Source organism: Macaca mulatta, chromosome 4 (assembly GCF_049350105.2).
Source record: "Macaca mulatta isolate MMU2019108-1 chromosome 4, T2T-MMU8v2.0, whole genome shotgun sequence".
Lineage (NCBI taxonomy): Eukaryota > Metazoa > Chordata > Mammalia > Primates > Cercopithecidae > Macaca > Macaca mulatta.
In genome coordinates, this window is record NC_133409.1 from 108,305,003 (window position 1) to 108,318,003 (window position 13,001).

At 41.9% G+C, this 13,001-nt stretch overlaps 1 protein-coding gene across 1 annotated transcript; it reads left to right on the forward strand.

Annotated features, from left to right (window-relative positions):
- The first annotated feature begins 1,238 nt into the window (after positions 1 to 1,238).
- On the forward strand, positions 1,239 to 6,424 carry HTR1B (5-hydroxytryptamine receptor 1B). The gene has a single exon (XM_015136810.3). It carries the CDS (start codon positions 2,203 to 2,205, stop codon positions 3,373 to 3,375), a length of 1,173 nt encoding a protein of 390 aa, XP_014992296.1. The 5' UTR covers positions 1,239 to 2,202; the 3' UTR covers positions 3,376 to 6,424.
- Positions 6,425 to 13,001: the final 6,577 nt, after the last annotated feature.

Here is a 13,001-nt window from a genome sequence, read left to right on the forward strand (position 1 = left end):
TATTGCGTTGGGGAAAAAGCTCTTCTTTCAAAGAATCTTAATTACTCTTCCTCTAAAACTGGGTGGAGGGATCAGATCAGATAACCTTAAGTTCTGACACAGAATGATTCTCTTTAAAATATATGTGCGCTTAATCAGATGAGTTCAATTACAATGCAGTTTTTATTAGATACACTCTAGGTGCCAAAGATGGATCTAGGCTCTAGGAATTCGTAGTGGGGATCATTTAATCCTTCGAGCTGAAAATACCTTGTCCTTTCCTGGAGCTTTTCTTCACACTTTCTGATTTGCATTTCTACGCTACATTTGTTTCTGTTGAGGTTAGAGGAGAAACTGAGGACAGGGGATCGGTCCCTGGTCATGAGACCTTGGTACTGGTATTGCATGCTGCAGCTTATGGCTGACATCCCCACATACTAGTTGAAGGCAAAGGAGACACACAAGACGGTGCTGTTGATGGTTCCAGTCCTCCCCGCCGCGGTATCCCCCTTTTTTCTTGAATTCTGATGGCCTCCTTTCTAGGTGGGCTGTTGGAAGGAACATGCTCACTGGCAACTGTTTTCCAGAGGCACTGAAGCACTGAGCAGCTGGAACAGGAGGGTGGAGCAGAAGGCTTAATTTCACGTACAGTTGGCTTCTGTTTGTGATACTTCTACATTTTCTCAGATAGCTTTTTCTTTTTCCCTGTTGACTCACAGTTGAGTGAAAAACACAAATTGCTAAAACTTGATGAAAAAATAGTTTTTATTGTATCAGGAGTTGAGGACGACATGAAGCCAGAGGCTCAAAGTACAAAATGCAAACATTGGGTCCTCTACCGAGATATTACTGATGCCTGCCTCCTAATCTGGGTGTGGCCCTCAGGGCTGGATATGATTTTAGAGCGGAGAGGTCAGAGACCAGGGCTTCTCCGCCTAAAACTGGCCTTCTAGGGTGGGAGTGGTAGGCGGGAGCCTAGGACCAGACTCCTGGACTAAGCCTGGGATCGTGGCTAAGGACATGGGTCTCACTGGAGGTCAGAGCAGCAAGCTCCGATGTCCGCAGAGGCGAGAACAGGACGCTCTCCTCCCCTGGCCAGAAATGCGGCTCCAGGTTGTCAGGGCTGGGAGGGGGCCCGGGGTGGGAAGCGGGGAGATAGGGCGGTAGGACCCGGCGGGAGCTTCCTTGGCCAGGAAGGGAACGAGGCGGGGGGAAAAGAGGGAGGGAGAGAGAAAAAGAGAAGGTGATCGCGAGCGGGCGTCAGCACTCGCCGCGCCGCACGAGTTGCACTGCTCTGGCGGACCGGACCTGGACTCTATATAAGGAGCCCATCTGCTCCGTAGCTCGCACGCTCCTCCCGGGCTGGCGCACGCCGCGTCCCTCCAGCTTCCCCAGACACCTGCCCCTTCCCCGTGTGCCGCGCCAGGTCCTCCAGACCCGCGCACCCAGTGGCATGGCTCCGAGTGGTTCCCGTGGGACCAAGGTGGCGGTGGTGGCCGCGCGGCCCGAGCAGCCGCAACTCCAGCCCCATTGTCCCCCCTTTTATGGCTCCGTCTCCGCGGGGCCGCTCGTCCGAGTGGCCAGAGAGTGAAAAGAGAGGGAGGGCAGAGCTCCGGCGCGAGGCGCGGCTCAGCGCTGCTCCTAGACTTCACCGCACCCAGCTCTGGCGGCCGCTGCAGCCTCAAAAAAGTGCCCCAGCTTGGGGCGAGGGGCGGGAATGCAATATCGGGACCTCTCGCTGGCCTGCAAGCTTTGGTCTCTACACCTAGGAAACTCCTGTGGGCAAAGTCTGCAGATCCAAGAGCGTCCAGGTTAGGAGACGCTCAGCCTCAAGCAACTGGGGTAAGCCAGATCCCATTTGGTCAAAGCCTTCTCCTCAAGCAGTACTTCACCCTCCGGCACTAGACGCCTCCAGGGAGCTGGAGCGGAGCAGGGCTCGGTGGGCCAGTTCTTAGCAACCCAGGGCTAAGACCCGGTATGGAGAGGAACAACCACAGACGCGGCGGCTTTGCCAGGCGCTCTGGAAGTGCAGGGGACGCGCCCGCCTGCCTCGGTTGCCGCACCCATGACCTCTAGTTTCAGCTGTGAACCTGGGCGGAGGAATAATTGAGGAACTCACGGAACTATCAACTGGGGACAAACCTGCGATCGCCACGGTCCTTCCGCCCTCTCCTTCGTCCGCTCCATGCAAAAGAGCTGCGCTCTGGGGCTGGGGCGAGAACCATGGAGGAACCGGGTGCTCAGTGCGCTCCACCGCCGCCCGCGGGCTCCGAGACCTGGGCTCCTCAAGCCAACCTATCCTCTGCTCCCTCCCAAAACTGCAGCACCAAGGACTATATTTACCAGGACTCCATCGCCCTACCCTGGAAAGTACTGCTGGTTATGCTACTGGCGCTCATCACCTTGGCCACCACGCTCTCCAATGCCTTTGTGATTGCCACAGTGTACCGGACCCGGAAGCTGCACACCCCGGCTAACTACCTGATCGCCTCTCTGGCGGTCACCGACCTGCTCGTGTCCATCCTGGTGATGCCCGTCAGCACCATGTACACTGTCACCGGCCGCTGGACACTGGGCCAGGTGGTCTGTGACTTCTGGCTGTCGTCGGACATCACCTGTTGCACTGCCTCCATCCTGCACCTCTGTGTCATCGCCCTGGACCGCTACTGGGCCATCACGGACGCTGTGGAGTACTCAGCTAAAAGGACTCCCAAGAGGGCGGCGGTCATGATCGCGCTGGTGTGGGTCTTCTCCATCTCTATCTCGCTGCCGCCCTTCTTCTGGCGTCAGGCCAAGGCCGAAGAGGAGGTGTCGGACTGCGTGGTGAACACCGACCACATCCTCTACACGGTCTACTCCACGGTGGGTGCTTTCTACTTTCCCACCCTGCTCCTCATCGCCCTCTATGGCCGCATCTACGTGGAAGCCCGCTCCCGGATTTTGAAACAGACGCCCAACAGGACCGGCAAGCGCTTGACCCGAGCCCAGCTGATAACGGACTCTCCTGGGTCCACGTCCTCGGTCACCTCTATTAACTCGCGAGTTCCCGACGTGCCCAGCGAATCCGGGTCTCCTGTGTACGTGAACCAAGTCAAAGTGCGAGTCTCCGACGCCCTGCTGGAAAGGAAGAAACTCATGGCCGCTAGGGAGCGCAAAGCCACCAAGACCCTGGGGATCATTTTGGGAGCCTTTATTGTGTGTTGGCTGCCCTTCTTCATCATCTCCCTAGTGCTGCCTATCTGCAAAGATGCCTGCTGGTTCCACCTAGCCATCTTTGACTTCTTCACCTGGCTGGGCTATCTCAACTCCCTCATTAACCCCATAATCTATACCATGTCCAATGAGGACTTTAAACAAGCGTTCCATAAACTGATACGTTTTAAGTGCACGAGTTGACTTGCCAATTGCAGTGGGGTCGCCTAAGCGACCTTTGGGGACCAAGTTGTGTCTGGTTCCACAGGTAGGTCGAATCTTCTTTCGCGGTTACTGGGTCCCAGCGAGGCTGTCTCTCCTGGGCAAGGGCAATGGATCCTGAGAAGCCAGGATAGTCCTGAGAGAGAGCTCTGAAAGGAGAAGTGTTGAAACTAAACGTAGAACTTCCCTGCCCAGGAGGAGGCTCACTTCCTCCCCCTCAAGCCTCGGGCTCAGCACTGACCCCTGCGGCAGCCAATCCCAAAGGGGATTGCAACTTTTAAAAATTGATTATGGAAGGGGATCCCTGCCCTGCTTTGGTATCATGGATAATGCCCACTAGAACCAGTGTATTTGTAATTGTTGTCTGAAGCTTGTCTGAGACAGATCTACATACAGCCTGGCAGTACTTGAACTAGACGCTTAATGCCCTGTGTTTTTGGGGAGAACTTTGTGTTACAGCTTAATTTAAGAACAGTTACTTTGGCATCATTCAGTCTTCAGTTTTTGTCTATTTAAACTTGGTTGGAGAAACTTGTGGATTTGGTGCTTCAAACCCTATGTGTGGCTTGGATGGCGCAGAGAAACCTTGAAGAGTTAACAGCAAAATTCTGATGCTGAGATCTCTATTTTTATTATACTTGAAACTATATGGGGGTGGGTGGGTGGGAATGGGAGATGAGAGTGTTAAACTGAGAATCAACACCTATGATTGTTTGTTTTCTGCAGATTTGTAATTTTGTAATTCTTGTTTAGCGATGGTCAAACCACAGCTCTAACAAACAAACCATTATGTGTGCTAGTGCCAAAGTCTGCAGACTGCTTTTTTTTCTCTCCTAATTTCATGTACCTGTCACTTTACACATTTAAATCCCCAGAAATGAAGGGTATGATGGGTGACTCAGCCCACACTGCTGCTATATTTCTTACTAATGCAATTGGTAAAACCGATTAGTATTGGAGATATATTGTTCCTTAACAAGAAAAGTGTCTTTATTTCTTATCCAATTGAGTGAGATGTGAAGGAGACTGATGACATGGGACTAGTTCTTACACAATTGAGGAATGGGGTGGGGGTAATAGAAGGATGTATATTTTGACTTGTAAAAAAATCTTAAAATGCATGAGACTTTTATCTGATAGTCATTTGCACTCTCCTTCCCATCTGTGATTCCTTGTGTGCTAACATATAAGGAAACCAAGAGAACTATCTCCCTTCTTCAGAAACCTTTAAAATACAGTAAGGGCTCTAAAAACGATATTGGAAAGAAAATAAACTTGTTTCTTTTTCCATTGTTGCTGTTATTGAAGTTTGGGCAGGAGAAAAGATTGCTAGAAAATGACATACAAGAACTTTAGAAAAGCTTAGTGAAGCTAAAATTGAGGCCTTTTTTTTTTTTTTTTTTTTTTAACTTGCAGAACCAAACCTCAGACTTACTAAACAATCAGGAAACTGTCAAGCTTTTGACCTTTGTATATTCGTTACCAACCTGATATCTCAATGAATGTAATATCTGGAATACTTTAAATTTATCAATCTTTTCAAATTTCAAGAATACTTAGTTATTTCAAATTTCCTCTGAGAGCTCCCTAATACAGGATAAAGTCATGCAATAAAATATGAAAAAAATGTATATTTTAATAAGAAGTAGCCCTGAGGGATTATCTGCATGAAAAAAAATGTATATGCACAGCATTTAACATGCCAAAGAAAATTCACACTCCTTTTCTCAGAAGGCATTCTGCAGTTGATACCTTTTGTCTGCAGAAGCAAATTGTCTTTGTGAAATGGATTCACTCCTTGCTTGAAGCTCCCCAGTCCTGTTTGTCAGACAATAAATGTATTGAACTGAAGCACACTGCTTGCCTACTGTGCAGACCTTCACCTTGGGTAATCACTCTTGAAAATATACTATTCAAAGATTCACACATAAGCTAACTAAAAAGGGGAATTTTGATCAATATTTATACCTGTCACTGGTGTGAGAGAAAATTTTAGGCATTAGATATGCCTGTACTTCTGCTGGATCCCCAAGTTTGTTTGTTTTTTGTGACATTTCTCCTATGGAGGAATGTGCATAGAGCATGGTGTTTGTTTTTATGTTATTAATACTGTGGTCTTCTGTTTATACAGCTGTATTTTCTTTGGTCCTAAAAGGCAATTAAGTCAACTTCTAAGAGCCTTAGGGGGAAACATTAATTGAAACAAATAGCCACTTACAAATGATTTCTTTGTAGGGTACCTGTATTGATGGTGTCCTCACATTAACAAAACACAATCAGTTTAGTTGAATGGGTTGTTTGCCATTTTGTAGATTAACCACCTAAATTATTGCTTGACTATTTGGCTGTATTGCCTGGATTTGGGGCATATTGTATGAAATAGAAGCTTGCAAACCCTTATAGTTATAAGAGATATAGAATCATCATTCAGCATTGCACATGATTATGCAAAGTGTATTATTCATCCCAGGGGTATGTAGTTAAGACTGTTAAGCTCCTTTTCAGTTACTGCTGCCTATAGCATAGTTTATTTCATAAACTAGACACATGGCTTTTTTGCAGAACATAAAGCGGGAGATGGAAATGTTTAACTTACATAGCAATGAAAATATATTTTCATTGGCTATGGTAACAAACAACATTTTCCATATTGTTTAATTGCACAAATTTTCACAGAAATATATGAATGTATACTCATTCAATAATACCAATATTGTCTTGTGTTTCTAGGAATTTTAGCGTTTCCTTTGAAAAATGGACACTACACCTATGAATGAATGTTTATTGAGTTCAACAAATTTTCTAAAGAACAATATTCTTAATTTTTCGTCTCTATTATCTTAGTTTTGTCTTCTTTAACCAGGAAACCCTGAGAAGATTATAATTCACTGAAGCAGTAAAATATCAGATTATGTGTATTTGATGGAGTTGCTGTGACTGAAAATTGCCTTTGATATTCCACCTTTCAGGAAATGTATCATTGGAAATGAAATTTAGGAAAATAAATAAAAGTCCTTTTGTGTTCTAAAAAGTGTCGGGTAGTAGTTCTATTATTATGGAAAAATTGGTTCCTTGGATTCTGGGGTTGTGTTTAGGAGTCTGAGCCTTCACTAGAGAATGATTAATAGTAAATGATACTGTGGCTGACTGATACGTGCTGCCATGACTTGGGGGATTTAGTTTATATCTGAAGGAAGAATTTGAAAGGAAAGAAATGGATTGTGCTTTCATATTCTGCAAAGAGAGAGGGTTAGATCCACTATCACAAGAGTTTTCCAGATTAGTTTTCAGAGGAGACCTTTAGTCTCTAGGCTAGGCAGTCAGATTCCAAGGGCTGTCTGGTGCTTAAAATACAGAAGGAGGAACTGGGTTAGAAGAAGACTTCAGAGAAGTAGACAGACCTATCTTAAGACCAGTAAAGTAGGCAGAAAGGTAGCTTTTGTAGTCAGTCCTAGGTTTGAATTGCAAATAAAGTATGTTAGAACTATGTGGTTCTTCTTCTCAAATACCATCTACCTACAAGTTGATGTAAAGTCTTAGAACCTATACACGTAAAGCACTTATTGAGATGCGTGACACTTTTTTGACTCTCAGCAGATTGGACTTCCTCTTAGTCATTATTTCCCATTGTCTCCTCTGTGGATGCAGAGTGCCTGTAGCACAGAACAGGGGTACTTGGGAGAAGTTGGACTGGAGAAGATCAAACTAGCCTGAATGGGAAAAATTTGGCAAAAACTAGAAGTGGCTGAAGTTTACAGCCTTTTACAACTAATCTCCTATGCAGGTGACATACAACCCAAAGAACCAAAGGGAACATGAAGGATGGTTTGCAGTGGCTCTACTGGCCAAGAAGAAATTGCCAAGTGTTTAATTATTTCTTACAGCGTCCTTTTATTCACTTTTAAACTCTCTTCCTCTTCCTTGTCTAGAGATTTCTGGCTGTCTTTAGAGAATCCAAAGTCCCTGGCCACATCCACATTTTTGATTTGCAGCACCTCGTTTTTCACTTCTCTGCTTTTTTCTTACCTGTATCAAATCATGATAACCAATAATGATGTCTGTGGTTCTTGTTTTAGCTGTGAAGGGCTGATTAGGTAACTAAGGGTTTTCACATTATATAAAAGGGAATTGTTGAACCAAACGAATGTGTAATTGGTGGGGATAAAAGCTTTCAACTGGGGCGTCTACTCGAGTCTTCTAAAGGAAAGAGGTTAGTAGAGGAAGGGTGGGAGAAGGGAAGCCTGCACTGTTCATCGAAACCCACCCTGGAACAGTCCACCAGGGGGCAGAGTGTCTCTGAGATGTTTAGCAGAAGCAGGCACAGACCACTCAGGATCTCTAAATCCCTCTTCCAGGACATTTTGCAACTGATATTAACGCCTCTAGACTCAGTGAAAACAAAGTTCCATGAGCCAAGGGAGAGGAGGTTTATCGCTGATTAGAAATAGCAGATTTTGCAGAGCTGTAAATTCAGGCAGAGGATCCCCAAATCAAACCTAAAGTTTTTCTCCATATGTGCAAACTCAGTTTTTAAAATTCATCTCTACTCCTGATATAATACTAAAATCTCAGCATTTAAAAACATTGTGACCTTTTATTAATGTGGCACTGAGCGAATCAGAGGTTAGGAGACAATATACCTATTTCAAAATAAAGGGAGCTAATCAGTTACTTAAACATGTTTAACCATTATGATTTTTCTCATCACTGTGTTTTTCTTTTCAAATTTTTTTTGGTTTGAGGTTGATATATCCATGGTTCAAAGGTAGAACACTTGCTGTTTATGATTGAAAGAGATGTCTTTTTTTTTTTTTTTTTTTTTTGCACAGAAGTAAGGTTTATTTATATGTCGGTTTTTCTCAAAAGACAGACCCTGAAGTCTGTGTAATTTTGGCATTTTAAAAACAGGCATATAGAAATGTGAGTACAATCTAATGTTTCACAAAAATAAATTTCAGCATCAGAAAATGGATCACATAAAACGAGAAAACGGGTGAGATTGTATCATTGCCATTCTCCTATAACGTAACTGTTACTCTAGCATTTTCATTGCCTCCAGTGGCGAGTTTTCTATGTGCCATTTCATACATCTGTCAGTTAAATCAGACTTTTAAAGTCAACACTCATATTTTAGGATTATACTAGGATTTTCAGTGCTCCCTGAGAGAGAGCTAGTCCCTGGAATTGAGCCATCTGTCAAAGAGAGTAACTTAACACTATTCCAAGTATGATTTGTAAAAGAAAATGTCCGTTTCTTTTTCACTTATTTGTATGTATCTCAAAAGATCAGAGAAATCCTTTTCAAAACTACTAATGAAAATCCATATGACAAGAATGGTCTTATAATATTTCCTGTACCAAAAGTGAACAGATGGTGATGAGGGGATCCATTTATGGTAAATGCTTTAAAAATCTACACAAGCCTTGCTTAAATGATGTAAGAAGGCATGACTCACATCCTCCCTGACTCTGTGGGAACATTCCACCCATCGGCCTCTGGCTGGTCATCCTATGTAAGGCAAACCAGATTTTGGGATATCTCCTGCTCACAAGTATGGTGACCATATGTGGTGATGGGACAGTAGTGATAGAGCAGTCCACAAATGTTACGTTCCTTAGCCTGAGAGCTGTGCCCACAGTACTTTTGTAAACACTCCTGCATGTCTCTTCTAAGCCCATTCGCTTAATTCAGTTTGTGACAAAGTCGGTTGACATGCAGATCCCCCTGTGGTTCATTAGTCCGTTTGCTCATTTATCATTGCAATTGGCTCAGGACAGGGGCTGATCTGATTTTCTGGAGAAACAGTTTCATGGCTCTTCATCTTTCCATCCCAGTCTTACCTATTCTTAAGGTTCTTGATGGTCACTCTTTTGCCCTGCCCCTCTGGGCTTTCCCATACAATGCTGCATGTTGGGGTAATCACACAATGGGAAGTTGGGAACTAGCTACTGGCCTAAAAGCCTCCAACATATTGGTGGGTATAAAATGCCAGAGAAAATCTTTGAAGTCAGACAGACCTGATTTTAAATCTAGATTTTGCTATCATGAGCAAGTTCCTCTGTGACGTAATAATGCAAACCTTGATGTTTGAAGTTAAGAATTAAATAAGATAATGTAATTGTTTTCAACCTTGGCTTCACATTTGATTTGTCAGGGGAGCTTTTAAAAAAAACCTTGCTCAGACCCTGTATGAGATGAATTACATTATATTATTTGCAGTAGGGTCTCATATTCTTATTTTAAAACTTCTCCCTAGGTAAAGCTCTTAGTATAATACTTACCTCGAACAGGATGTATAGGTGTGAAGGGGGACCTTGAATGAATTGAGAAGTCCAATAGTTTTGGTTTTTTACAATGGGGCTTCTCAGAATTTACAATGGGCAAATGAATCACCTGAGAAGTTTGTTACAATGCAGATTCCAATTCAGTAACTGGTCTGTGATGGGGCCTGAGATTCTGCATTCCTAACAGGCTCCAGCAGATGCTGATGATGCTGGTCAATGGATCACACTTTGATTAATAAGGATCTACAGGAAAATATAGCTTAGTTATGCAGCATTGGTCATTGATTTTATATATGTGTGTGTGTATATATATACACACACACATATATAAAATATAATATATATATCTCAACCAAAACAAAAACAACACATAACTTGCAGATGAAAAAATTTTGCTTTTTAATGTACAATAGGTTGTGTTTTCTCAGCTTGTTTACATGGTATTCATATCTCAGTTTCAGCAGCTGTTAAATGTTTCTCCTTAAATGCTTTCTCCCAGATGCTTTAAATCCTCAATCTACCCTGAAACAAACTACTCACTTCTGGATCTGAATCAGCAAAGCATGACCCTCAGATTCAGGCCTCTGTTTTTACATAATTTCCAACTAAGGACTTTGCCTTTTGTTAAACAAAGGAAATTCATTTAAAAACGAAAGCAAATGATAAAACAACAAAGAAATAACAATTGCTAACATATGGCAAAAGGCACAGCTTCCTTGGTGCTCTATTTCACTTAATAAGCCCACTAGGCTTCCTTTTGTTAATACACATGCATGCATACTCCCACATACACATTTATATGTTATATAGATATTTATGTTTTGTAAGCAAGCCACAATTTAATCAAAGCTGAAAGAGGTGTGCTTTCATCCGTTAATTTTATTATTATTGTCTTTTAGAGACGTAATACCTAGAGCAGTGATCCAGCAACTTTTTGATTTTATAGAAAGCCCCTCCTCATTTTAAATTTCCAAAATATTTTGTATTTTTCACAGAAAGTAATTTAAATTATTTAATGGGAAATGTTTGTCAGCTTCTTGGCATCTACCCATAAAACCAAAAACTGTTGTTTCCTAAGCCTAGGTTGGGAATAAAGAATCAAAGGATCTCACTTCAGAAAAGATCCTTTATTTTATTTTATTTTATTTTTTACTTGTGTTTGAAGTTGTGGCCAAGTAGGTCTTTATTCAGCATTACAAAACAAAGTTAAAATTCTTTCATCTCTTCCTTGAACAATTATGATGCTTCAAGTTTGATTCCAGAAAAGACACATTGCTGGAAATTTGACTGTTTTGTTTCAAAGGAGCAGCGGCTGGGGATGGAACTGGCATGACTGAGCACTTAATGTGTGTCACATACTTAAATATCCACCCACCCCATTTAATCATCATAACACTATCAAGAGGCAGGTATTATATTATCATCCTCACCAATCAGGTAGTATGACAATTTGATCCAGTTTTTCAGGTTACAGAGTTATGACGACAGCCCCATTTGAATAATTTGTATTCAGATTTTAAAAGGAAACTACATTATTATGTCTGTTTTACTCAGTCTTTGAGAATAGTGTTTTTTAAATGCTATTCTGAAGCATTAAGGTAGAATAGAACTTTAGGGATGTATTTCTAAGTACAACATTGTATCTAGGGAACATGGGTTTCCTCTTGGGCGCTCCCAAACATCTCCCCCTCCCTGTCTGACTCCAACCCTAACCATCCAGGGCACATACCATGCCTCCTGACCTCTTCTAGGGAAGTTGGTATATATAAAAATATAGATTTTAACTCCTGGATATGGTACTATTAAATATAGATGCTTTTGCTATGATGAGTAATGCATGACAGGAGGAGGTGTTTACCATTTATAGAAAGTTACTTAGAGATTTATATCCCATTTTTACATGGAGTCAAATTTCTGGGTGAAAAGTAAACTCAGGCAAATAGCAAGATATTTTCAAATGTTATGGTTGTTTTTGCATTATATAGCTAAATTTCTAAATTAATGCCTTTATCTTTTTTTACACTCGTATTCCTTATTAGCGGAGCCCCTCCCTGCTAAGAGCTTTAAATTGCTTTCATCTCCCCTCATAATCCACCCTCAGACCTCAAAACAACACCATAAACCACAAAACAAATAAATCTCAGGGATAGAAACTTATCAGTATTCACAAAACTACAAAACTGACTTAAAACCCAAATATTTAGACTAGTTGTAAAAGAAATATGTTTTCATTAAGGAGCAAACATTATAATAGAAGTGTGCAAAGTTGTAGACTCTCCTTTGGGATAAATTTTACTCAAAATACTTTTTGTCCTATGTCTTTGATTATTTTTGCTCATTTTTAGGTGGAAAAAAATACACAGAAATTTTAGTGAATTTGGAATTAGAATTAAAGCCCAGGCTGAACTTGATTGAAATTCCAGATTTGTCACTTGCCCGTTGTGTGAGCTTAACTTCAGTAAGCATTAGTTTCTTTGTCGGCTAATGTGGGGAAAATAGTGCCTTATCCATAAGCTTATTATGAAGATTAAATAAGCTACTGTGTGGGAGGCTGAGGCAGGAGAATCGCTTGAAACCAGGAGGTGGAGGTTGCAGTGAGCCGAGATGGCTCCACTGCATTCCAGCCTGGGCGACAGAGCGAGACTCCGTCTCAAAACAAAACAAGCTACTGTGTGGCAGTTCTTAGTCTAAATAGTCCCTCAACATTATAGGTGTTTACCAGATACTGGCTTCATTCAGTTCAGACAAAATAAGCCAGGTGTCTATCCAAAGATTATGAAATTTGGAGTCAGCAGAGCTGTTTAAAATGTTGGTTTTTCTTCTTCCTGGTATGTGATTTCGGAAAAATTATTTAATCTCTGTTAAGTCTCAGTTTTCCTGTCTCTAAAATAAGACTAATGTGATCTATCTTGAAAGAATAAGGGGATTATATTATTATTATATAGTAAGTGTAGACACCTGAGACAGTTCTTGCAGCAAGGCAATTGCTCAGTAGACCTTAGTTTTCTTCTTTTTCAACTTTCTTTCCCATCTTTGGAAGTTAGGGCCTGATATCGTATTCTGCGCTTCAGTATTGGTTAAAATTCCATTTACTGTTGAAAGTGAGATCTGTATAACTTTGTGAGATTAGAACCAGTTTTATTGATGCTGTTTGGAAATTGCTTATATGCTGTGATTCAGGAAGTGATAGAAAAATTACCCTGTTTCCTGCCTGATATCTATTAATTAGAGTCATCGTTTTGATTATTTTAAATCACAAGTACATTTTGAGGTTTTAGCACATTATCCATTTACATCTTATTGTGAATTAGTTTGTTCATGCT

Bases quoted from the DNA above. Each gene is read 5' to 3' on its own strand.
- HTR1B (XM_015136810.3), top strand. From the start codon at position 2,203: ATGGAGGAACCGGGTGCTCAGTGCGCTCCACCGCCGCCCGCGGGCTCC.